Source organism: Zea mays, chromosome 8 (assembly GCF_902167145.1).
Source record: "Zea mays cultivar B73 chromosome 8, Zm-B73-REFERENCE-NAM-5.0, whole genome shotgun sequence".
Taxonomy (NCBI): domain Eukaryota; kingdom Viridiplantae; phylum Streptophyta; class Magnoliopsida; order Poales; family Poaceae; genus Zea; species Zea mays.
In genome coordinates this window covers 69,332,128-69,356,280 of record NC_050103.1, presented here as the reverse complement: position 1 = coordinate 69,356,280, position 24,153 = coordinate 69,332,128, and the positions used below count along the sequence as shown (strand labels likewise).

The following is a 24,153-nucleotide window of genomic DNA, read 5'->3' as shown; positions in this document are numbered from 1 at the left end:
TGCCAGTCAGTGTGCGTGCGCTCTGCTTTTGACGGCAACAGCTGCTCCTTCGAATCGATCCATGGTTGGTGGCTCAACTTTTGACTTGCAAAACAAAAACAAAAAAACAGGCCAAAGGGCGAAACGGTCGTTCCATGTCTGCCCTGCCCGGCCCGGCATCCAATTCCTGTGCGGCTGTGCCCGGCGAAACCACACGGCCCGAGACTGGAACTGGAGGGCAGAAAGCGCTTGCCCGCGGCCGGTCGGCCACTTGTCACTGTCACACTCACACACGTCTATGCCATCCACGGACCATGGTGTGCCCTCTACTTATCCTCCTCTCGGCTACCTCCACCATTCCTCTGCTCAGCTCGAACGAACAAAAAGGACTCACCTCGGCCCTCTCCTCTTGTGCTTCTGCTTCCCCACCGAGTCTCCTCAACCCCAGGCACTCGCCCTCTGTCCCCTCCCTTCCTCGCCTCCGATGCCGCCGCCGCCGCCGCTCCTCGAGCCGCGCGACTACCTCGGCGCCGGCGCCACCTCGTCGTGCTGCTCGTCGTGCTGCTCCTCCGGCCGCGAGGGCGCGGGGCCCCACCTCGCGCTGCGGCTCGGGCTTCCGGGGTCCGACGACTCCCCCGGCCGCGGCGCGGACACGGAGCACGCCCGCGCCCACGTCGACGCCGCGCTCACCCTCGGCCCCGGCCCCGGCCCCGCGCCTCCCAGGGGCAGCGCCAAGCGCGGGTTCGCCGACTCCCTCGACCGGTCCGCGAAGCTGGACGGCGTTGCCGCGGATGACGCTGCTGGGGGCGTCACGCGGGTAGCTGGAGCTGCTGCCGGAGCTCCGCCCGCTGCCAAGTAAGTGCGTGCTGCGGTTAATTGGTATTGGCTCGTCGTACGTAGGGACCCAGCTTTTGCTTTTCCTCGCTGTGGGAGGACGTATGCGATGGTAGTAGTAGTAGTAGCTCGTTGCGTTGTACTAATAACATGACTAGTGATGATTCATTGCGGGTGGCAATTAGGAGTAAAATTGATTGGAACCTAAGCACATAAACGCAAGACGAGGAGCAAAATTCCTGCTGTTCTTCAATTGCTTAGAGAATAAAAAGAAAGTGTACGCCCGCTTTTATAGCAAGCAAATACAGTATAGCATGGTATCGTATTCCTAACGTTGGACTAGGCCGACTAGCTGGACACCATCAGGACCAGCATCGATATGGTAGTCTCTTTTACCAAAAAGGCTTTCGTTTTCCCTTGTAACTGTCGCCACTGATATTTAAACGGCGTGGTTCCAAGTTCAAGTTATAGAGCCACTTCTGATGGAATTGTCACAGGCCATAAAGAAGTTTGTTTGGGATTAGAAGCAACCAGATTCTGTACCATGTAGGGGATAAGTGCATGTGCATCTAGGGAGTATCCCGGAGGTCTAGACAAAATGCACCCAAATGAGTCTTTTTTAGTTCTGTTGAGCAGAGACCTTTTCATGATAGCTTTTAGTGCCATGGACAGGGCACAAGTTGTTGGATGGCCGCCTGTTAGGAGCTACCGGAAGAATACCCTAGCTGCCAGTGCCACAAAGACAAATGGGGGAGATGAAGGTAGGAGTGAGGCGGGATGCTGTTATGTCAAGGTCAGCATGGATGGAGCCCCATACCTAAGGAAGGTGGACCTCAAGACCTATTCAAGCTATGAGGATCTCTCGCTTGGTCTGGAGAAAATGTTCAGTTGCTTCATCACTGGTAAGTGCTTCTGTTTTCTGTTAGTTTTTTTCTGCCACAATTACAAATACACTTGTTCCCCATCTGGTTATTTACCCATGTTGTTGTGATGTAATGAGTTACAGTGACACCAGTACATGTACAATTAGGTATACTGTTTTCTGCATAAAGTCTTGAGGAGTCAATTAATAGTACTTGTAAAGAAGTATTGACTGATCATTGTGTCTAATCACCATACTATTGCCTTACTAACTATTGACTAGCATTAGTTGGGACATTCTCTTAAAAAGAATAATGATACAAAAACGAAGTTGCAAATATGTCCTTAAGGTCTTATCCTCCTCTACAGCAAACTAATGGAAAACGAGAATAGACATTATTACAAGTAACTTTGAGGGGAGCAAAAACAAATGCTGTATGCTTACATGTGTTTCATAATTCTCTGGCCGTTACTCTGAACCTTAAGAAGTATTGACTGACCATTGTGTCTGTAAAAGTATATTTGTCTAAATGAAACATTTCTAGCTCCTCCTTAACGGGAATATTTCTATCCCTACTTTAGAACCAAGCTCTTCCTTTGTTCTGCAAATATAGATGTTTCTCAAACAAATACATACGTTTAAACTAGTGATATTGCAGGTCAAAACAGTTCATGCAAGACTTCAAGAAGGGATAGGCTTACTGATGGTTCTAGGGTTGATGCCCTTCAGGACCAAGAATATGTCCTTACTTACGAAGATAAAGATGCTGACTGGATGCTCGTTGGTGATCTGCCCTGGGAGTGAGTCCTAACTTAGTGTGGTTTGCAATATCTATCCAAATGATAATGTTCCTTCTCGGTTTGTCCCTTCCCTAGACCACTCGTGTTGGAGCATCCGGCACCGGGTCTGACCTATAGTGTTCCTTTTCTGTTTATATGCAAATGATAGTGTTCTTTTTCTCGAAACCAATGGAAATCGATATGATTTTGATGCAGCAGTCTAGACTAGTTGCGATTAATTATAAAACACTTGCGTTTAAGATGTGGGCGCTGAAAAATTAGGAAATTTGTCCAGTGAAGACACTATAATTTGAGTAAATGATTAGATCCACTCGTGCGTGAAATTTGCTATTCTATTTGATTCTTTTCGATCAGAGGATACATTGATTTCTATGTATCTCATTTCACCTTTTTAACAGAAAAATTTTTGCCCTATATTCCCTCCATTGCGTATAGTTTACTTTGGCTTTGTCCTAACTCAAATTTCTAGGACTACCATTGTTTTTAAAAATTAATGTTAACACTTACAAGCTCGCTTAAATGCCTTGTAAAAATATATTTAATGGAGAATCTGATGAGACTAATTTGATGTTCTAGATGATTGTGCATTTTTATTCTCCTTAAACACTCGTTTGTGATCCCTGAGATGAATTATTCACATTTTTTCTTTCTTTTTTATTGCTTAACTATCTATTGATGCATCAGGCATTTACTAGTTATTTCCAATGTCCTTTTTGCAGCTTGTTCACCACATTTTGCCGGAAACTTAGGATCATGAGAGGCTCTGATGCTGCTGGCATGGGTATGTGTACGAGCACTAGAATGTCTATCTTTGATTGTTGAAAGACTTTGTTCGATATTAAATATTATGGTGTGGTTTGATTTTTCTTTTTAATTTAGTTGCTGATCACTATCATCTGCCCTTAGTGGTGGTTTATAATCAACTAAACTATGCATTTGGACATGCTCTTGTTTTGGAAACACAAAACCAGCCTTAGTTATAATGGTTAGGGTAGATTAAATTTCGACAAAATGTGAATGCCCATTGGGAAAAAAGTGTTGGCTGAGCATGCATCCGCCAGAGATTCGGATATCGCTGTTTCCTCTCGGAAAATGTGGTCGTGCCGACTCAACCTCTAATCTCTGGGCACATACATTTGATATGCTGCCAGAAACATTTCTGGTCCAGATTTGTACTTGGAAATATTTCTCTGGTGAAGTAGAGTTGTTTTGTGGAACCATTTGGCTAGCTGGCTGGATTCTTTGAAGCTTAGAACTAGAAACATAGGAAACAACACTTTTAAGCCGTTTCAGTCCCCCTAGGCAAGGGGGAAAAAGGAATCGTTTCAGGCCGTTGCAAGGCTGAATGGTCTTTCATCGCATGCTCATTTTGCAACAATTCTCGCGTTGCTGGCCAGAATCAGATCAGATCCTCCTGGTGTGCCAAACGCGTGGAACCATTAACCATGAGACACTGGAAGTCAATAGCAAATGCTAATTTTGACTCATAAGAATTACTTATTCCGTGGCTGATATATTTGTCTGCACACATTTTTCATTTTACTATATGTCTGGGGATTTGGAATATATAGATCTCTGGCTCCGAGTGAACTGCAGTGAACTATGCTTCTGTTATTACTGTACCTGTCTCCTTATGGCATGTGGCTGCAACTGAACATAGCCCCTTGTTTTTGTTTGGGATCTGCTAACAACTATGATCAACTACAACTGGCTGCTCTTTCGTTTCACTGTACTTTGTGGTTCACACACACACATTCATGCACCCACAGCTTCGTCATTGTTTGCTGCTTTGTAGTACGTACTCAAGTATCTAATTAACCTTACCTTCCTGCAGCTCCTCCAAGACCACCGGAACAGACAGTTCGGAACAAATGAGGGCGGACAGCTTACTTACCTGGCGCTGAACTGAAGGGAGAGCGACGCTGCCTTGGTCAGGCCTTCTTTCACTTGTGCAGTGGGATCTGCGTCCTGCTGTCTCGGACGCCCATTTTGCCCACGAGCTGGTCGTCACGTGCTGTCGCTTTTTGTCTGGGAAAGATAGCGTACTGCTTGCTGTATGATACTTTCATCTGTGTTCGGAAGTTTGTAGCGCTTCATATCCTGGAAGGGAGTAAAGAAAATGTCCATGCTGTCCGGTGAGAATTTCTTTCCCCGTGCTGTGTCTGCGAGTCAAACTAACTATTGAGCGATATGAGCATGCATTGGCATCAGTTTACCTGCCAGTTTGCTGCCCCAGTTTGCTGCCTAGGATCCGAATCCGAAGCTCGCGAAGGCTGCTTTACCTGCCACAGTGGCCTGTTCTCTTCACGGCCACACAAGGTCCCCTTGTTCGTAGGGGACTCATTAATCAACCAAGCTAAAGAACAAGTTCGGCTTATTTGTGAACTCGAGTTGGCTCGCGAGCAAAAAAAAAATAGTATACATGTGTATATACAACAATATAATCAATTGTTAGTTAATTTTATAATAATTTAAATTATGCGGGTTTTCTCCTAGCTCCAGCCACAAGTATTTTGTCCAGCCCTACCCTTATGCGGGTTTTCTCCCAGCTGCGGCTTCTGCTCGGCATTAACATCGTCACGAGGTCTGACTGTGTGTATGAATTTTTTGTTTTTAGCCCATTTTGACAAAAATGTACAATTAGACCCCGGAAAACTTATATGCATTTTTGGACCCGATACTCGGCGTCATAGGCTATGGCGGCGAGCTGTGACGTGACACTAACGGCTCCCTGCAGCTAGGGCTGACGTGGCGTCGACGCGGCCTCGTAGCTCGGCGCCACAGATCTTGGCGCCGAGCTACGGAGGCCTATAAAAACGGTCGCGCTGCTGCCAAGAAGACCTCATCTCCCCTCAATTCAAAACTTCGTCAAAAGTTGTTGTATTCAAAGTTTCGAGTTGCAACACTTCGTAGACCAAGGTATGGTGTCTCACTGATTCGTTTTGTATATTGGGTTTACTTTTTTGATTATTAGTTTCCAATGTTGCTCATAATATATATAGTATCATTAATATGATGAGTACATTTCATTTGATAGTTTGTGTAAACCGATTATAAAATCTATTAGGTACAAGTGTTAATTATAATTGTTTCTTAGATGAAAGACATGTACCGGGAGGCATTGTGGCAGAAGAGAGGTCGTCCTCAGGAGTTATATCCGGACGTATCTAGTAAGGATGCTCCTGTTCCTCCTCAACTTCCTGTGCCTAACTGTGACTGTGGCAGACTAGCTTGGGTATGTCAATCCAAACATCTAGACACGGCTGCTCGTTGCTTCTACCTTTGTGGCGGTTTTAATGTACGCAGCTTATGACTTTTGACTTAATATTGTCTGAACTTTTTGTTTACTAGATGTGTAATAATACTTCGTTCCATTGTTTTAGGAGCACCTGAGGTGTTTCTTTTTCCAGTGGATCGACGGTCCTGATAAATTTGACTCTCGATATCTTCTTTTCGTTAATTGGTTGTGTGGAAGGACTAGTCATGAGTGTTTTAAGCGTTGGGTACCTCATCCCCCGAATCCTCCACCAATGACGGATGCAGAGAAGGAGGTAGCAACAGAAAGAAGAATGAACTCGCCGCCTCGATGCGATTGTGGAGATCGTGCTGTCATCGACGAAGACACTACGAAGCTCTTCGTGTGTCCGAACATTGATTATGTGAGCCCATCGATGCGCTAAATGTATAAACTTGTTGTTTTTTTACAATAAATTACTAATTGCATTCTCCTGCGGCCATACGGGTGGCGTAAGTGTCATTTTAGAGAGTGGTTGTATGGTCCTTTGTCCCATTGGCCAGAGGCAGAGGTAAAGGAAAAGAAAAAAAATGAGTGGGCGGAAGAGTTGAAGTTTGATCTAGTACTCTGCAAATGTGGTATTGAAGCTAAGTATGGATTAGTTCCTTCCGAGCTTGGTGTTGGATATTTTTGTGGACATATGTGAAAGGGAAATGTGCCCTTGGGCCATTTCTAAGTATTTTGGTGATTTAGTGTCCAACACAAGTGCTTAAGCGACAAACTATGCCAAATGATGGATAAGGTGCAAATCAATATAAAGGTATGATTCTAGACTTAGTACATTGGTTTTTGTGTGCTAACATGTTTGTCTAAGTGTTAGGATCAGAGAAAAAATACAATTGGAAAAGAGTGGCTAGAAGCCGCCATGAGTCTGCTCAGTCTGGGTGCACCGGACTGTCCGGTGGTGCACCGGACAGTGTCCGGTGCGCCAGGCTGGCTCTGGCGAACTGGCCGCTCTCGGGACTTTGACGGCGGCATACGACTATAAATCATCGGACTGTCCGGTGGTGCACCGGACTGTCCGGTGAGCCAACAGTCAGCCGGGCCAACGGTCGGCCGCGGAATCCGCGCGCGACGCGTGGCAAGTGCCAACGGTCGGAAGGGGCACCGGACTGTTCGGTGTGCACCGGACAGTGTCCGGTGCACTAACGGCTCCAAAGCGCCAACGGTCGACTTCGCCAAAGAAGGAAAGAAATCTGCACCGGACAGTGTCCGGTGGTGCACCGGACTGTCCGGTGCGCCAGGCGACAGAAGGCAAGAATTGCCTTCCTGGAATGCTCTCAACGACTCCTAGCTGCCTTGGGGCTATAAAAGGGACCCCTAGGCGCATGGAGGAGTACATCAAGCATTCTCTAAGCATTCCCAAGCACCAAGACTTCGATTCCGCGCATTTGATTCTTTGTGATAGCAACTAGAGCTCCATTTGGGTTGTGAACTCGCCGGGTTGTGTTGTGAGCTGTTGTTGCGACTTGTGTGCGTGTTGGTACTCTGATTTCGTGTCTTGTGTGCGTTGCTCATCCCTCCCTTACTCCATGCTTCTTTGTGAACATCAAAGTGTAAGGGCGAGAGGCTCCAAGTTGTGGAGATTCCTCGCAAACTGGATATAGTAAAGCAAAGCAAAACACCGTGGTATTCAAGTGGGTCTTTGGACCGCTTGAGAGGGGTTGATTGCAACCCTCGTCCGTTGGGACACCACAACGTGGAGTAGGCAAGTGTTGAACTTGGCCGAACCACGGGATAAACCACTGTGTCTATCTGTGATTGATCTTCTTGTGGTTATCGTGTCTTGCAAAGACTCTTATCTAGCCACTTGGCTTTATTGTACTAACTCCTAACCAAGTATTGTGGCATTAAAGTTTAAGTTTTACAGGATCACCTATTCACCCCCCCTCTAGGTGCTCTCAATTGGTATCGGAGCCGTTCTCTTCAAGAAAGGGACTAATCGCTTGAAGAGATGGATCCTAAGGGCAAGGGGATGGTGGTCAACGATAAGGAAAAGGAGTCCTTCGTCAATGATCCAAAGGAGGACAAGCCCACTGACTCGGGCTCGAGCCACAAAAGAAAAGATGGAAGAAAGAAGAAAACAAGGCGCATCAAAGAGATAGTCTACTACGACAGCGACGAATCCTCTTCCCAAAAGGACGACGACAACGACTATGAGAAAAAGAAGACGGTTAATTCAAACTTCTCTTTTGATTATTCTCGTATTCCTCAAAGTACCAATGCTCATTTACTTTCCATTCCACTTGGTAAACCTCCTCATTTCGATGGAGAGGACTACAGATTTTGGAGTCACAAAATGCGTAGTCACTTGTTCTCTCTCCATCCTAGTATATGGGAGATAGTAGAGAGTGGAATGAAATTTGATAGCTCAGATAGTCCTTTGTCTATCAATGAACAGATTCATAAAAATGCACAAGCTACTACTGTGTTGTTAGCCTCATTGTGCAGGGATGAGTACCATAAGGTGAGCGGCTTAGACAATGCCAAGCAGATCTGGGACACCCTCAAGATCTCACATGAGGGGAACGACGTCACCATGCTCACCAAGATGGAGTTGGTGGAAGGCGAACTCGAGAGATTCGCGATGATAAGAGGGGAGGAGCCAACCCAGACATACAACAGGCTCAAGACTCTCGTCAACAAGATAAGGAGCTATGGAAGCACGCGATGGACGGACCACGACGTCGTCCGCCTAATGCTAAGGTCCTTTACTGTTCTTGATCCACATCCGGTAAACAATATTCGTGAAAATCCTAGATACACCAAGATGTCGCCCAAAGAAATTCTTGGGAAATTTGTAAGCGAGCGGATGATGATCAAGGAGGCGAGATACGTGGATGATGCATTGAATGGCCCGATCCACGAGCCTCAAACCGTTGCTCTCAAAGCAACAAGGAGCAAGGAGGCACTACCTAGCAAGGTGGCGCAAGTTGAGGCGGCCGGGCTTAATGAGGAAGAAATGGCCCTTGTCATCAAGCGGTTCAAGACGGCGCTAAAGGGTCGCAAGGAGCACCCCAACAAGAACAAGACGAAGGGGAAGCGCTCCTGCTTCAAATGTGGTAATATTGGTCATTTTATATCTAATTGTCCCGATAATGATAGTGACCAGGAAAAGAAGAGTGGAAAGTGGGAAAAGAAGAAGAACTACAAGAAGGCGAAGGGCGAGGCACATCTTGGAAAGGAGTGGGATTCGGATTGCTCCTCGTCCGACTCCGACAACGAAGGACTCGCCGCCACCGCCTTCAACAAGTCATCCCTCTTCCCCAACGAGCATCACACATGCCTCATGGCAAAGGAGAAGAAGGTATGTACTCGAAACAATACTACTTATGCTTCTTCAAGCGAGGATGAGTCTAGTGATGATGATGAAATAGACTATTCATGCTTATTCAAGGGCTTAGATAATACTAAGATTGATAAGATTAATGAATTGATTGATGCTTTGAATGATAAGAATAGATTACTAGAAAAACAAGAGGACCTTTTATATGAAGAGCATGATAAATTTATTAGTGCACAAAATTCTCTTGCTCTAGAAGTTAAAAGGAATGAAATACTTTCTTGTGAACTATCTACTTGTCATGAAACCATTTCTACTTTAAAAGGTATTAATGATGATTTAAATGCTAAACTAGAAGTAGCAAATAAATCTAACTCTTGTGTAGAACATGTTATGATTTGCAATAGGTGCAAAGATTTTAATGTTGATGCTTGTAGTGAACACCTAGTTTGCATTTCTAAATTAAACGATGAAGTGGCTAGTCTTAATGCCCAACTTAAGACTAGAAAAAGTGAATTTGACAAGCTAAAATTTGCAAGGGATGCCTACACAATTGGTAGACACCCCTCAATTAAGGATGGTCTTGGCTTCAAGAGGGAAGTCAAGAACTTAACAAGCCATAAGGCTTCCATCTCCGCCAAGGAGAAAGGGAAGGCCCCTATGGCAAATAGTATTCAAAAGAACCATGCTTACTTATACCATGATAGGAGATATTCTAGGAATGTTCATCATGATAGGAGTTGCAATGATGTTGTTTCACATGCTTATGATTCAAATGCAATGTTTGCTTCTAGTTCTTCTATGCATCATAGAAATTTGGCTAGGAAAAATGCTATGCCTAGAAGAAATATTGTTCATGTTCCTAGGAAAGTAATGAATGAACCTTCTACAATTTATTATGCTTGCAATGCTTCCTTTGCTATTTGTAGAAAGGATAAGAAGGTAATTGCTAGGAAATTAGGGGCCAAATGTAAGGGAGACAAGACTTGCATTTTGGTCCCTAAGACAATTGTAACTAACCTTGTAGGACCCAACATGTGTTGGGTACCTAAGACCCAAGCCTAAATTTTTCTTGCAGGTTTATGCATCCGGGGGCTCAAGCTGGATTATCGACAGCGGATGCACAAACCACATGACGGGGGAAAAGAGGATGTTCTCTTCCTACATCAAGAACAAGGATCCCCAAGATTCAATCATATTCGGTGATGGGAACCAAGGCAAGGTGAAAGGGTTAGGAAAAATTGCTATTTCATCCGAGCACTCTATTTCTAATGTATTCTTAGTTGAGTCGCTTGGATATAATTTGTTATCCGTAAGTCAATTATGTAATATGGGATATAATTGTCTATTCACAAATGTAGATGTGTTTGTCTTTAGGAGAAGTGATGGTTCATTAGCTTTTAAGGGTGTATTAGACGACAAACTCTATTTAGTTGATTTTGCAAAAGAGGAGGCCGGTCTAGATGCATGCTTAATTGCTAAGACTAGCATGGGCTGGCTGTGGCATCACCGCTTAGCACATGTGGGGATGAAGAATCTTCACAAGCTTCTAAAGGGAGAACACGTGATAGGTCTAACTAATGTTACTTTCGAAAAAGATAGACCTTGTGCAGCTTGTCAAGCAGGGAAACAGGTGGGAAGCTCTCATCATGCCAAAAATGTGATGACAACATCAAGACCCCTGGAGTTACTTCATATGGACCTCTTCGTACCCGTCGCCTATCTAAGTATAGGAGGAAGTAAGTATGGGCTTATTATAGTTGATGCTTTTTCCCGCTTCACTTGGGTATTCTTTTTGCAGGATAAATCTGAAACCCAAGGGACCCTCAAGCGCTTCCTAAGGAGAGCTCAAAACGAGTTTGAGCTCATGGTGAAGAAGATAAGGAGCGACAATGGGTCCGAGTTCAAGAACCTTCAAGTGGAGGAGTATCTTGAGGAGGAAGGAATCAAGCACGAGTTCTCCGCTCCCTACACACCACAACAAAATGGTGTGGTAGAGAGGAAGAACAGGACGCTTATAGACATGGCGAGGACGATGCTTGGAGAGTTCAAGACCCCCGAGCGCTTTTGGTCGGAAGCCGTGAACACGGCTTGCCACGCCATCAATCGGGTCTACCTTCATCGCCTCCTCAAGAAGACTTTGTATGAGCTACTAACCGGTAACAAACCCAATGTTTCATATTTCCGAGTTTTTGGGAGTAAATGCTACATTCTAGTGAAGAAGGGTAGGAATTCCAAATTTGCTCCCAAAGCGGTAGAAAGGTTTTTATTAGGTTATGACTCAAATACAAAGGCGTATAGGGTCTTCAACAAATCATCGGGTTTGGTTGAAGTCTCTAGCGACGTTGTATTTGATGAGACTAATGGCTCTCCAAGAGAGCAAGTTGTTGATCTTGATGATGTAGATGAAGAAGACATTCCAACGGCCGCAATGCGCACCATGGCGATTGGAGATGTGAGGCCACTGGAACAAAAGGAGCAAGATCAACCTTCTTCCTCAACAATGGCACATCCCTCAACTCAAGACGATGAACAGGTTCATCAAGAAGAGGCGTGTGATCAAGGGGGAGCACAAGATGTTCATGTGATAGAAGAAGAAGCACAACCGACACCTCCAACTCAAGTCCGAGCGATGATTCAAAGGGATCATCCCGTCGACCAGATTTTGGGTGACATTAGCAAGGGAGTAACTACTCGGTCTCGGTTAGTTAATTTTTGTGAGAATTACTCCTTGTCTCTTCTATTGAGCCTTTCAGGGTAGAGGAGGCCTTGCTAGATCCAGACTGGGTGTTGGCCATGCAGGAGGAGCTCAACAACTTCAAGAGAAATGAAGTTTGGACACTGGTGCCTCGTCCCAAGCAAAATGTTGTGGGAACCAAGTGGGTGTTCCGCAACAAACAAGACGAGCACGGGGTGGTGACAAGGAAAAAGGCACGACTTGTGGCAAAAGGTTATGCCCAAGTCGCAGGTTTGGACTTTGAGGAGACTTTTGCTCCTGTGGCTAGGCTAGAGTCCATTCGTATTTTGCTAGCATATGCCGCTCACCATTCTTTCAGGTTGTTCCAAATGGATGTGAAGAGCGCTTTCCTCAACAGGCCAATCAAGGAAGAGGTGTATGTGGAGCAACCCCCTGGCTTCGAGGATGAACGGTACCCCGACCACGTGTGTAAGCTCTCTAAGGCGCTCTATGGACTTAAGCAAGCCCAAGAGCATGGTATGAATGCCTTAGAGACTTTTTAATTGCTAATGCTTTCAAGGTTGGGAAAGCCGATCCAACTCTTTTTACTAAGACATGTGATGGTGATCTTTTTGTGTGCCAAATTTATGTCGATGACATAATATTTGGTTCTACTAACCAAAAGTCTTGTGAAGAGTTTAGCAGGGTGATGACTCAAAAGTTTGAGATGTCGACGATGGGCGAGTTAAGCTATTTCCTTGGGTTCCAAGTGAGGCAACTAAAGGATGGGACCTTCATCTCCCAAACAAAGTACACGCAAGACTTGATCAAGCGGTTTGGGATGAAGGACGCCAAGCCCGCAAAGACTCCAATGGGAACCGACGGACACACCGACCTCAACAAAGGAGGTAAGTCCGTTGATCAAAAGGCATACCGGTCTATGATAGGGTCTTTACTTTATTTATGTGCTAGTAGACCGGATATTATGCTTAGTGTATGCATGTGTGCTAGATTTCAATCCGATCCAAGGGAGTGTCACTTAGTGGCTGTGAAGCGAATTCTTAGATACTTAGTCGCTACGCCTTGCTTCGGGATCTGGTATCCAAAGGGGTCTACCTTTGACTTAATTGGATATTCCGACTCCGACTATGCTGGATGTAAGGTCGATAGGAAGAGTACATCGGGGACGTGCCAATTCTTAGGAAGGTCTCTGGTGTCATGGAGTTCTAAGAAACAAACTTCCGTTGCCCTATCCACCGCTGAGGCCGAGTATGTTGCCGCAGGACAGTGTTGCGCGCAACTACTTTGGATGAGGCAAACCCTCCGGGACTTTGACTACAATCTGAGCAAAGTCCCACTCCTATGTGATAATGAGAGTGCTATCCGCATGGCGGATAATCCTGTTGAACACAGCCGCACAAAGCACATTGACATCCGACATCACTTTTTGAGAGACCACCAGCAAAAGGGAGATATCGAAGTGTTTCATGTTAGCACCGAGAACCAGCTAGCCGATATCTTTACCAAGCCTCTAGATGAGAAGACCTTTTGCAGGCTGCGTAGTGAGCTAAATGTCTTAGATTCGCGAAACTTGGATTGACTTATAGCATACATGTGTTTATGCCTTGATCATGTTCCTTAATACTTTTTGTTTATGGTGCTCAAGTTGTACAAGCACTCCCCGGACCTCACAAGTCCATTTGCAAGTGATGCATATATTTAGGGGGAGATGTGCTACAACTTGACCCTTTGAGACTAACTGTGTGCTTGAGTTTGCTTAATTTAGTCTCAAAGGAGGTTTGAAAGGGAAAAGGTGGACTTGGACCATGCAAGACTTCCACTGCACTCCGAGGAAAGAGTAACTAATTCCAAGTTCATCCTTGTACTCTTATTGCCTTTTTACTATTAGTGAAGATTTTGATGAGGCAATGGGGTTAAAGGGCCAAGATTGATCCCATTTTGGTGCTTGATGCCAAAGGGGGAGAAAATAAGGGCCAAAGCAACTAATGGATCAGCTACCACTTGAGAATTTTGAAAATAGTAGAATAGAACTTTTGGTTTTGGTTTGCCAAAACCCTCTTATTGTCTCTTTTGTCAAAAGTTGGCTTCTTGTGGGGAGAATGGATTGATTATGGGAAAAAGGGGGAGTTTTTGAAATCTTTGATCAATTTCTCTTGGAACAACTCTCTTTATGTCTCAACAAGTGTGTTTGAATTAGAGAGAGGAAATTGAGGTTGATTTGCAAAAACAAACCAAGTGGTGGCAAAGAATGATCCATATATGCCAAATTTGAATCAAAACAATTTTGTGTTTTCATTTGCATTGATATTGCAGTTCTTTTAGTTGCTTTATATTGGGTTGGCATAAATCACCAAAAAGGGGGAGATTGAAAGGGAAATGTGCCCTTGGGCCATTTCTAAGTATTTTGGTGATTTAGTGTCCAATACAAGTGCTTAAGCAACAAACTATGCCAAATGATGGATAAGGTGCAAATCAATATAAAGGTATGATTCTAGACTTAGTACATTGGTTTTTGTGTGCTAACATGTTTGTCTAAGTGTTAGGATCAGAGAAAAAAATACAATTAGAAAAGAGTGGCTAGAAGCAGCCATGAGTCTGCTCAGTCTGGGTGCACCGGACTGTCCGGTGGTGCACCGGACAGTGTCCGGTGGTGCACCGGACAGTGTCCGGTGGTGTAGACTGGCTCTAGCGAACTGGCTGCTCTCGGGACTTCGACGGCGGCGTACGGCTATAAATCACCGGACTGTCCGGTGGTGCACCGGACTGTCCGGTGAGCCAACAGTCAGCCGGGCCAACGGTCGGCCGCAGAATCCACACGCGACGCGTGGCAAGTGCCAACGGTCGGAAGGGGCACCGGACTGTCCGGTGTGCACCGGACAGTGTCCGGTGCGCCAACGGCTCCAAAGCGCCAACGGTCGGCTTCGCCAAAGAAGGAAAGAAATCCGCACCGGACAGTGTCCGGTGGTGCACCAGACTGTCCGGTGCGCCAGGTGACAGAAGGCAAGAATTGCCTTCCTGGAATGCTCTCAACGGCTCCTAGCTGCCTTGGGGCTATAAAAGGGACCCCTAGGCGCATGGAGGAGTACACCAAGCATTCTCTAAGCATTCCCAAGCACCAAGACTTCGATTCCGCGCATTTGATTCTTTGTGATAGCAACTAGAGCTCCATTTGGGTTGTGAACTCGCCGGGTTGTGTTGTGAGCTCTTGTTGCGACTTGTGTGCGTGTTGGTACTCTGATTTTGTGTCTTGTGTGCGTTGCTCATCCCTCCCTTACTCCGTGCTTCTTTGTGAACATCAAAGTGTAAGGGCGAGAGGCTCCAAGTTGTGGAGATTCCTCGCAAACTGGATATAGTAAAGCAAAGCAAAACACCGTGGTATTCAAGTGGGTCTTTGGACCGCTTGAGAGGGGTTGATTGCAACCCTCGTCCGTTGGGACGCCACAACGTGGAGTAGGCAAGTGTTGAACTTGGCCGAACCACGGGATAAACCACTGTGTCTATCTGTGATTGATCTTTTTGTGGTTATCGTGTCTTGCAAAGACTCTTATCTAGCCACTTGGCTTTATTGTACTAACTCCTAACCAAGTCGTGTGGCATTAAAGTTTAAGTTTTACAGGATCACCTATTCACCCCCCCTCTTGGTGCTCTCAATATGGTAGATTACGATGAGGTTGGTATTTATTTATTGTTTGGCACCAGCTATAATGTTAGACCCGTACTTACTATTTTTTGTAGGAGACGAGGAAATGCAGTTGGGAGAGTTACGACGACAAAGGAGATGTGATGCGCACAATAAAGTCCAAGAGACTAATGGGATAAAAGATGCGTTGTGGATCTCAGCTCGTCGATTCGTACATTAACGATCGCATACGCGACATGCGTAGGTACGCGAAATCTGCCCATTTTGACAGCCCGATGCGTGCAGAACAGAGGAGGTTGAAGGCGGCAAATGAGAAGAGAGCACATGATGCAAGAGAATGGGAGGCGGCTAGAGCCAAGAAACAAATGTTGGATAATCTTGCTGATCGTCTCAAGGGAAGTGAGTGAGAAAAACTATACTATAATTTTGTTAGTACAATTTATTTATCCTGACTTTGCTAACTTATTTTTGTCATTATATTTGCAGAGATTGGATATGGCGTAAACTATATGGCAGATGAGGCACATGCAAGATATGTTCAGAAAAAATGGCGACGGTGGAGCTGATGGAGGAGGAGGACGACGACACATCTAGATTGAGTGAGCTTATCGCTCTCGCGGAGGAAGGATTACATGGGGAATAGGAGGAAGACACATCAAGGTTGAGTGAGCTCATCGTACTAGCTGAGGCAGGATTACGTGCTCAAGAGGAGGACAAGTTTATGTCTCAAGCCGCCGAAGAGGTAGAGGCGGCTTATTACAAGCAGAAGTCTAATGAGGCTGAGGCTGAGCTATTCTCTCAAGCTGCAGATGAAGCAGAAGCCAATTATTACAAGAGAACTGCTGACAAGTGTGATGCAGGACAATGCAGCAAGTGGAACGAGGTTGTCGTTGAGGATTGCGCGATGGATGACTCCGAAGATGAGTTACTTATAGATTGTGATTCTGATTGATCAAACTTGTAGCCTGTTATGTAGTACTTTCATATCCAAAATATTTTAGAACTCTAATGTTTCAAAACCGTATTGTTTTTATTGCATTTTTCATGTTTTTTTGCAATTCACAAAAAAATTTCGCAAGAGTTCCCCTTGTTTTATTAACAACCACAGTTAAAATAATCACATATTATAAGACATCACCACATTTCAACATACAATACATCACAAAATAACACATAATATAACAAAATCCACATGACATAGTGCTTAATACAATGTCCACATAACATAGTCCAAAATACATCATTCACAAGAGCACATGAGTCCATATCACAAAGTTTTCAGCATAAGACCACATCACATAGTATTCATTTCCTCCTAGTCTTACCCTTGCCCTTGGCGCCAAGAGCGTCGATGCCTAGAGTGTAAAGGTCACGTGGATGCCTTCTATGTGATGTCAGCTAGGATGGCTGAGTTGTGGGAGCATCCTGCAGCTGTGATGGTCCAATCTCCTCCTGACCTGCGGCGCCAGCGTTGTTGTCGTCGTGGTGGTGCACGTCTTGAAACGTATCCCGCGTCGATCGCGAGGAGCTCAGTCCAGCTGTAGATGGTCCAACTGCAAAAATGGGACGCTGAACGTCCGGCTGCATAGGAGGCATAGGCAGCTGCACGTCAACGCTCGCTAGAGATCTGCATCCACAACGAGCCGCTGCACGACGAAGACGACGTGATACCCTCTATAATTGAAAGATGATTTACACACATATGTTAGAACATACAAATAAACAATTTCGCTTCTAAACATTCATACTCACTGATAGTAACGAAAGCGTAGTACTGTCTGAAGTTCTCTGTGAGATGCGCTCAAGTTCAACAACAGATACGAGCATAGAGTTTCCCTATTCACAAGTTAAAACATTAGGATGCACAAAACAAGACATAATGCATTGAATTAAGAGAACTAATTTTAGTAAAGAACTTGGTACCACTCTGTCAAGGATTGGAGCTGCCTCAATTTGGGACCCTAGCCGAGCAGCTATGTCGAACGAAGTGTCTTCGTCGTCTGACGATTCTTGCTCCGCATAGTCTGCAGCTGTCCACTGTCCCTTAAGCTTGCACCTAGTCGCACCAGCATACCAAATCAAATACCTTCAGAAGTGATAGTTTGTGTGCAGCTGGTCGTTGATATAGTTTAGATCCCCCTGCTGATCCCATTCATCAATATAATCACGGTGGTGGGTCTCGAAGTCCGTGACCTTCTTCTGCCTCTGTCTGTTGAACCTGCAAAAGTTAGATACATATATTAGTAACTCATTGCATATTTGAAATAATAGTTAGAATAACAAGTGGACAAAGTCACTCACTTGTGAAGTTCTATTGAAGTCGAGAAGGGCTCCACCGGAAACTTCTGTCACAATCCGAACTGTCGAGCAACTCTGTGGGGCAAGTGGTACTCAACAGCATAAAAACAAATGAGGGGACACCTCATTATGTAGATGTTCTCATCTATTGAGCACACGCTGCTCAACTGTATGATGGCGAAATATGGCTCAAGATATGGTTGCCAGGTCACCTAGAAAGTATTAGAATTCACATATAAGTTTATAGTCATTTTACCAACCTCTTAAGAAAAAAAGATAAAAGTACACAACTCACCATCAAAGGAGTAAGTGTGTCGAGCTCGTTTGAGTACTCCACGTACGCACGCTGGTGTCGTGCGAATGGCTCCCCAACCTGGTCCTAGCGGTAGGCAGCCGTGGGCTTAAGCCGATGTCCAGCTACCACGAACCACTGACGAGGAGCAAACTCTCTGGGTCGACCGACGGGTATGTGTGCCTGAAAGTCGCCTAGAGGGGGGGGGTGAATAGGGCGAATCTGAAATTTATAAACTTAAGCACAACTACAAGCCGGGTTAGCGTTAGAAATAGAAACGAGTCCGAGAAAGAGGGCGCAAAACAAATCGTGAGCAAATAAAGAGCGAGACACGATGATTTGTTTTACCGAGGTTCGGTTCTTGCAAACCTACTCCCCGTTGAGGTGGTCACGAAGACCGGGTCTCTTTCAACCCTTTCCCTCTCTCAAACGGTCACTTAGACCGAGTGAGCTTCTCTTCTCAATCAAACGGAACACAAAGTTCCTGCAAGGACCACCACACAATTGGTGTCTCTTGCCTTGGTTACAATTGAGTTTGATCACAAGAAGAATGAGAAAGAAAAGAAGCGATCCAAGCGCAAGAGCTCAAATGAACACAAATGTCGCTCTCTCTAGTCACTATTTGATTTGGAGTGTTTCCGGACTTTGGAGAGGATTTGATCTCTTTGGAGTGTCTAGAATTGAATACTATAGCTCTTGTAATGTGTTGAAGGTGGAAAACTTGGATGCAATTGAATGTGGGGTGGTTGGGGTATTTATAGCCCCAACCACCAAAATATGGCCGTTGGAAGGCTGCTATCGCATGGCGCACTGGACAGTCCGGTGCGCCACCGGACACTGTCCGGTGCGCCAGCCATATCAGCCAGCCGTTGGGGTTCGACCGTTGGAGCTCTGACAGGTGGGGCCTCTGGGCTGTCCGGTGGTGCACCGGACAGGTCCTGTAGACTGTCCGGTGCGCCAACTGCGCGTGCTCTGTCCTATGCGCGCGTAGGCACGCATTTAATGCGTTGCAGTCGACCGTTGCGCGCGAAGTAGCCGTTGCTCCGCTGGCACACCGGACAGTCCGGTGAATTATAGCGGAGCGCCCTCTGATTTTCTCAAAGGTAGCGAGTTCAGCTTCGAGTGCCCTGGTGCACCGGACACTGTCCGGTGGCACACCGGACAGTCCGGTGCGCCAGACCAGGGTTCCTTTGGGTTGTCTTTTGCTCTCTTTGTTTGAACCCTTTCTTGGTCTTTTTATTGGCTTATTGTGAACCTTTGGCACCTGTAGAACTTATAGACTAGAGCAAACTAGTTAGTTCAATCATTTGTGTTGGGCAATTCAACCACCAAAATTAATTAGGGAAAAGGTGTAAGCCTAATTCCCTTTCAATCTCCCCCTTTATGGTGATTGATGCCAACACAAACCAAAGCAAATATAGAAGTGCATAATTGAACTAGTTTGCATAATTGTAAGTGCAAAGGTTGCTTAGAATTGAACCAATAAATATTCTCTTAAGATATGCATGGATTGTTTCTTTATATTTTTTTTACATTTTGGACCACGCTTGCACCACATGTTTTGTTTTTGCAAATTCTTTTGTAAATTCTTTTCAAAGTCCTTTTGCAAATAGTCAAAGGCAAATAAGTAAGATTTTGAGAAGCATTTTCGAGATTTGAAATTTTCTCCCCCTGTTTCAAATGCTTTTCATTTGACTAAACAAAACTCCCCCTCAATAAAATTCTCCTCTTAGTGTTCAAGAGGGTTTTAGATATTAATTTTTGAAGAGGGTGTACCAATTTGAGATTCTATCAAAAATAAGATACCAATTGAAAAATTCATCATTTCAAAACCTTTTCTTAACTTAAATTTTGAAAATTGGTGGTGGTGCGGTCCTTTTGCTTTGGGCTAATACTTTCTCCCCCTTTGGCATGAATCGCCAAAAACGGATACTGTGAGTGAAATATAAGCCCTTTTGACTACTTTCTCCCCCCTTTGGCGAACAAAATATGAGTGAAGATTATACCAAAGTTGGAGAGTTGCTCGGAGCGACGACGAAGGATGAGTAATTTCGATGGAGTGGAGTGGAAGCCTTTGTCTTCGCCGAAGACTCCAATTCCCTTTCAATCTATGACTTGGTTTGAGATACACTTGAAAACACATTAGTCATAGCATATAAAAGAGACATGATCAAAGGTATATTAATGAGCTATGTGTGCAAAACATCGAAAGAAATTCCTAGAATCAAGAATATTGAGCTCATGCCTAAGTTTGTTAAAAGTTTGTTCATCTAGTGGCTTGGTAAAGATATCGGCTAATTGTTCTTTGGTGTTAATATATGCAATTTCGATATCTCCCTTTTGTTGGTGATCCCTAAGAAAATGATACCGAATGGCTATGTGTTTAGTGCGGCTATGTTCAACGGGATTATCCGCCATGCGGATTTGTAGCATCCCAAAAATTCAAATCTTGAAATTTTCTCAAACTCGCTCTAAATTCAAAATGAATTTCAAATTTCATTTCAAAATGTTTGTTTGCGAGTTGATATCAACAAATGAAGTATAGTGGTCTATATTCTCTCTAAAATCCTCCTCAAAATATCCTACAAATATTTCCCCAGTGATCCCCCTCAAATTGTTTCCAGAAATACTGCCCAAATATTCCACCGATATATCTCCAGATATTTTCCTCTTGAGAAATACCTTCATAATCATTTTTTCAAGTCCCTACATATATTTTCTTCATAACTTTTCTCATGCTCATACGTATACGTATGCCTCCGGTGTCATACGGTGAGCTCTACAAGCAAATCTCACTTATACAAGACAAATCCATGCTAATCTCCCACTAATCCTCTCATCCTCCCACTAACCCTCTCATCCCTCCCCCCTAATCCCCCACCATGGCTATAAATAGAGGAGCAAGGGCCTCCTCTCATCCCACCCCAAGCCATTTCATGGCAACTCTCTTCCCCCCCCACACACACCCACTCCATGTTCCACACAAGCACACACTAGCACAAGGATCGTTCGATCGTTCTTCGATCGTTCGTCCCCTGTTCTTAGTTTGTTCGTTCGTTCGTCCGATCGTTCATGGTTCGTTCGTCTGTTCGCCCGATCGTTCGATCGTTCGTCCGTTCGTTCGTCCAAATAATCTTTTTCCTACCGTTATGCTGCCGAAATTCCGATCGTTCGTTCGTTCGATCATTCGATCGTTCATCGTTCGTTCATAGTTCCTATTCATCGTTCATCGTTCGTTCGTAGTCCCTATTCATCGTTCTTCCAGATAATCTTTGTCCTGCCGTTATGCTGCCGAAATTCCGATCGTTCGTTCGTCCGATCACTCGATCGTTCGTCCGTTCGTTCATCCAAATAATCTTTGTCCTGCCGTTATGCTGCCGAAATTCCGATCTTTCGTTCGTTCGATCATTCGATCGTTCATCGTTCGTTCATAGTTCCTATTCATCGTTCATTCATGGTCCCTATTCATCGTTCTTCCAGATAATCTTTGTCCTGCTGTTATGCTGCCGAAATTCCGATCGTTCGTTCGTCCGATCATTCGATCGTTCGTCCGTTCGTTCATAGTTCCTATTCATCGTTCGTTCATAGTTCCTATTCATCGATCATCGTTCGTTCATACGACTATTCACCATCACTATTCACCGTTACTATTCATCATTACTATTCACTGACACTATTCACCATCATTACTATTCAGTGTTACTATTCATCATCGTTACTATTCATCATCGTTACTACTTATCGATGATATCTAGTAACTTTTTCGTCGTCACTATTCATCGTTACTATTCATCGATTAGCTGATCACCCCAAATTTCAACTACTCATACATCATGTTGTCCAGTCCACCTAAGACCAGCCAGACCCATATTCTAGTCATACGAACTCCGGTGACTGTGATTTCCCTTCCAGTGGGAACTTCCCATCTGGTCACCCATCCCAGGTTTCTCCAAGTTGAGCACGCTTAACTTTGAGATTCCTTCGAACCAGGCTTCCAAACTCAGATTCCAAAAATTCTTGTTTCTAAATTCTTATCAAACTATTCCCTATCCAACCATGTCATCCCTGAAGCCTGGTCCATATTCCAGAAAAACTCCCAAAATACTCTTATCCTATATTCTGCCTATAACTCTCCTGTTCATACTAAGTCAGACCATTCATTCGTCACTATTCTCACCAACAGTGAACTTCACTGTGCTACACCACATACACCCAGCTATAAATACACCCAGCTACCCTCTCCCTCTCCACACACACTCAATACCCTCAGCCAAGGCAAACATCCTACCCACTCAGTTACTCCGCTCTTCCGGCTACACGCATAGTGTCGCTTCGCCTCCAGTCCACCCTCCTGGTAAGCACCTCCGCTCCACCACCAGTAATATCACAACACCACATGACACAGATTCTACTCAAGACTCTACCCATCTGTCGGCGTTTCGAGATCGGGGGGTCCCTAAGCCGACGAGTGAGTGTGCCGCGTGCCCCAGCCCAGATGGGTCGAGCGCGTGGGCGAGCGCGAAGGGGGGAAAGGCGAGGTGGCTGGAGACGGGCGTGAGAGAGGTGGAGATCCCGCGGCCTTCGTGTTCGTCCCGCGCCCAGGTCGGGTGCGCTTGCAGTAGGGGGGTTACAAGCGTCCACGCGGGTGAGGGAAGCGAGCGGCCCCAAGAGAGCGCCTGTCCCGTCCTCGGTCCCGCGCGGCCAACCTTCTCTAAGAAGGCCCTGGTCCTTCCTTTTATAGGCGTAAGGAGAGGATCCAGGTGTACAATGGGGGTGTAGCAGAGTGCTACGTGTCTAGCGGAGGGAGAGCTAGCGCCCTAAGTACATGCCAATGTGGCAGCCGAAGAGATCTTGGCACCCTGTTGGGGTGATGTCGTGGCTGTCGGAGGAGCAACGGAGCCTGGCGGAGGGACAGCTGTCGGTGCGGTCGAGTCCTTGCTGACGTCCCCCTGCTTCCGTAAGAGGGCTGAGAGCCACCGTCGTCACAGAGCTTGTGGGGCGCCATCATTGCCCATCTGGCGGAGCTAGCCAGATGGGACACCGGTCTTGTTCTCTGTGACCCGAGTCGGCTCGGGGTAGGATGATGATGGCGCTTCCCGTTGACGTGGCGGGCCTGTGCCCTAGGTCGGACGACGTGGGGGCTCCTCCGAAGCCGAGGTCGAGTCTGTCTTCCGTGGCCGAGGCCGAGCCCGAGCCCCTGGGTTGGGCGAGGCGGAGATCGTTCGGCAGAGGCCAGGGCGGAGTCCGAGCCCTGTGGTCGGGCGAAGCGGAGTTCGTCGTCTTCTGGGGCTGTGCCCGAGTCCGAGCCCTGGGTCAGGCGGAGCGGAGTTCGTCGTCTTCCGGGTCTTAGCCCGAGTCCGAGCCCTGGGTCGGGGGGAGCGGAGTTCGCCGTCTTCCGGGTCTTAGCCCGAGTCCGAGCCCTGGGTCGGGCGGAGCGGAGTTCGCCGTCTTCCGGGTCTTAGCCCGAGTCCGAGCCCTGGGTCGGGCGGAGCGGAGCTTCCTATGGCGCCTTTGGCAAGGTCTGACTGCCTGTCAGACTCACTCTGTCGAGTGGCGCTGCAGTTGGAGTGGCGCAGGCGACGCTGTCCTTCTGTCAGACCGGCCAGTGGAGCGGCGGAGTGACGGCGGTCACTTCGGCTCTGCCGGGGGGCGCGCGTCAGGATAAAGGTGTCAGGCCGCCTTTGCGTTAAATGCTCCTGCAACTCGGTCAGTCGGTGCGGCGATTTAGTCAGGGTTGCTTCTTAGCGAAGCCAAGGCCTTGGGCGAGCCGGAGATGTGTCCGCCGTTAAAAGGGGGGCCTCGGGCGAGACGGAAGTCCCTCGAGGTCGGCTGCCCTTGTCCGAGGCTAGGCTCGGGCGAAGCGTGATCGAGTCACTCGTATGGACTGATTCCTGACTTAATCGCACCCATCAGGCCTTTGCAGCTTTATGCTGATGGGGGTTACCAGCTGAGAATTAGGCGTCTTGAGGGTACCCCTAATTATGGTCCCTGACAGTAGCCCCCGAGCCTCGAAGGGAGTGTTAGCACTCGCTTGGAGGCTTCCGTCGCACTTTTTTGCAAGGGGACCAGCCTTTCTCGGTTGCATTTTGTTCCGGTGGGTGCGCGCGAGCGCACCCGCCGGGTGTAGCCCCCGAGGCCTCGGAGGAGTGGTTTCACTCCTTCGAGGTCTTAA

At 46.2% G+C, this 24,153-nt stretch overlaps 1 protein-coding gene and 1 pseudogene across 2 annotated transcripts; both read left to right on the top strand.

The window, feature by feature from the left end:
• Nucleotides 1–262: 262 nt before the first annotated feature.
• Nucleotides 263–4,627, top strand: LOC100304074 (IAA19 - auxin-responsive Aux/IAA family member). Of its 2 annotated transcripts, none has more exons than XM_008656920.2 (5): nucleotides 263–834; nucleotides 1,474–1,715; nucleotides 2,334–2,475; nucleotides 3,195–3,256; nucleotides 4,310–4,627. In XM_008656920.2, the coding sequence occupies exons 1-5, from the start codon at nucleotides 278–280 to the stop codon at nucleotides 4,348–4,350; spliced, it is 1,044 nt and encodes a 347-aa protein (XP_008655142.1). In that variant the 5' UTR covers nucleotides 263–277; the 3' UTR covers nucleotides 4,351–4,627. The 2 variants fall into 2 exon arrangements, with proteins under 2 accessions (XP_008655142.1, NP_001159048.2); NM_001165576.2 differs by having other exon boundaries at nucleotides 267–834; nucleotides 1,486–1,715; nucleotides 4,310–4,615.
• An 11,311-nt stretch (nucleotides 4,628–15,938) lies between these two features.
• On the top strand, nucleotides 15,939–16,343 carry LOC111589924 (uncharacterized; annotated as a pseudogene).
• The last annotated feature ends 7,810 nt before the right edge of the window (nucleotides 16,344–24,153 follow it).

What these genes read in the sequence shown, in the direction of transcription:
- LOC100304074 (XM_008656920.2), top strand. Translation starts at nt 278, where the DNA reads ATGCCATCCACGGACCATGGTGTGCCCTCTACTTATCCTCCTCTCGGC. An exon ending in GGAGCTCCGCCCGCTGCCAA is followed by an intron (nt 835 to 1,473) that starts GTAAGTGCGTGC and finishes GATAGCTTTTAG; the next exon opens with TGCCATGGACAGGGCACAAG. An exon ending in GTTGGTGATCTGCCCTGGGA is followed by an intron (nt 2,476 to 3,194) that starts GTGAGTCCTAAC and finishes TCCTTTTTGCAG; the next exon opens with CTTGTTCACCACATTTTGCC.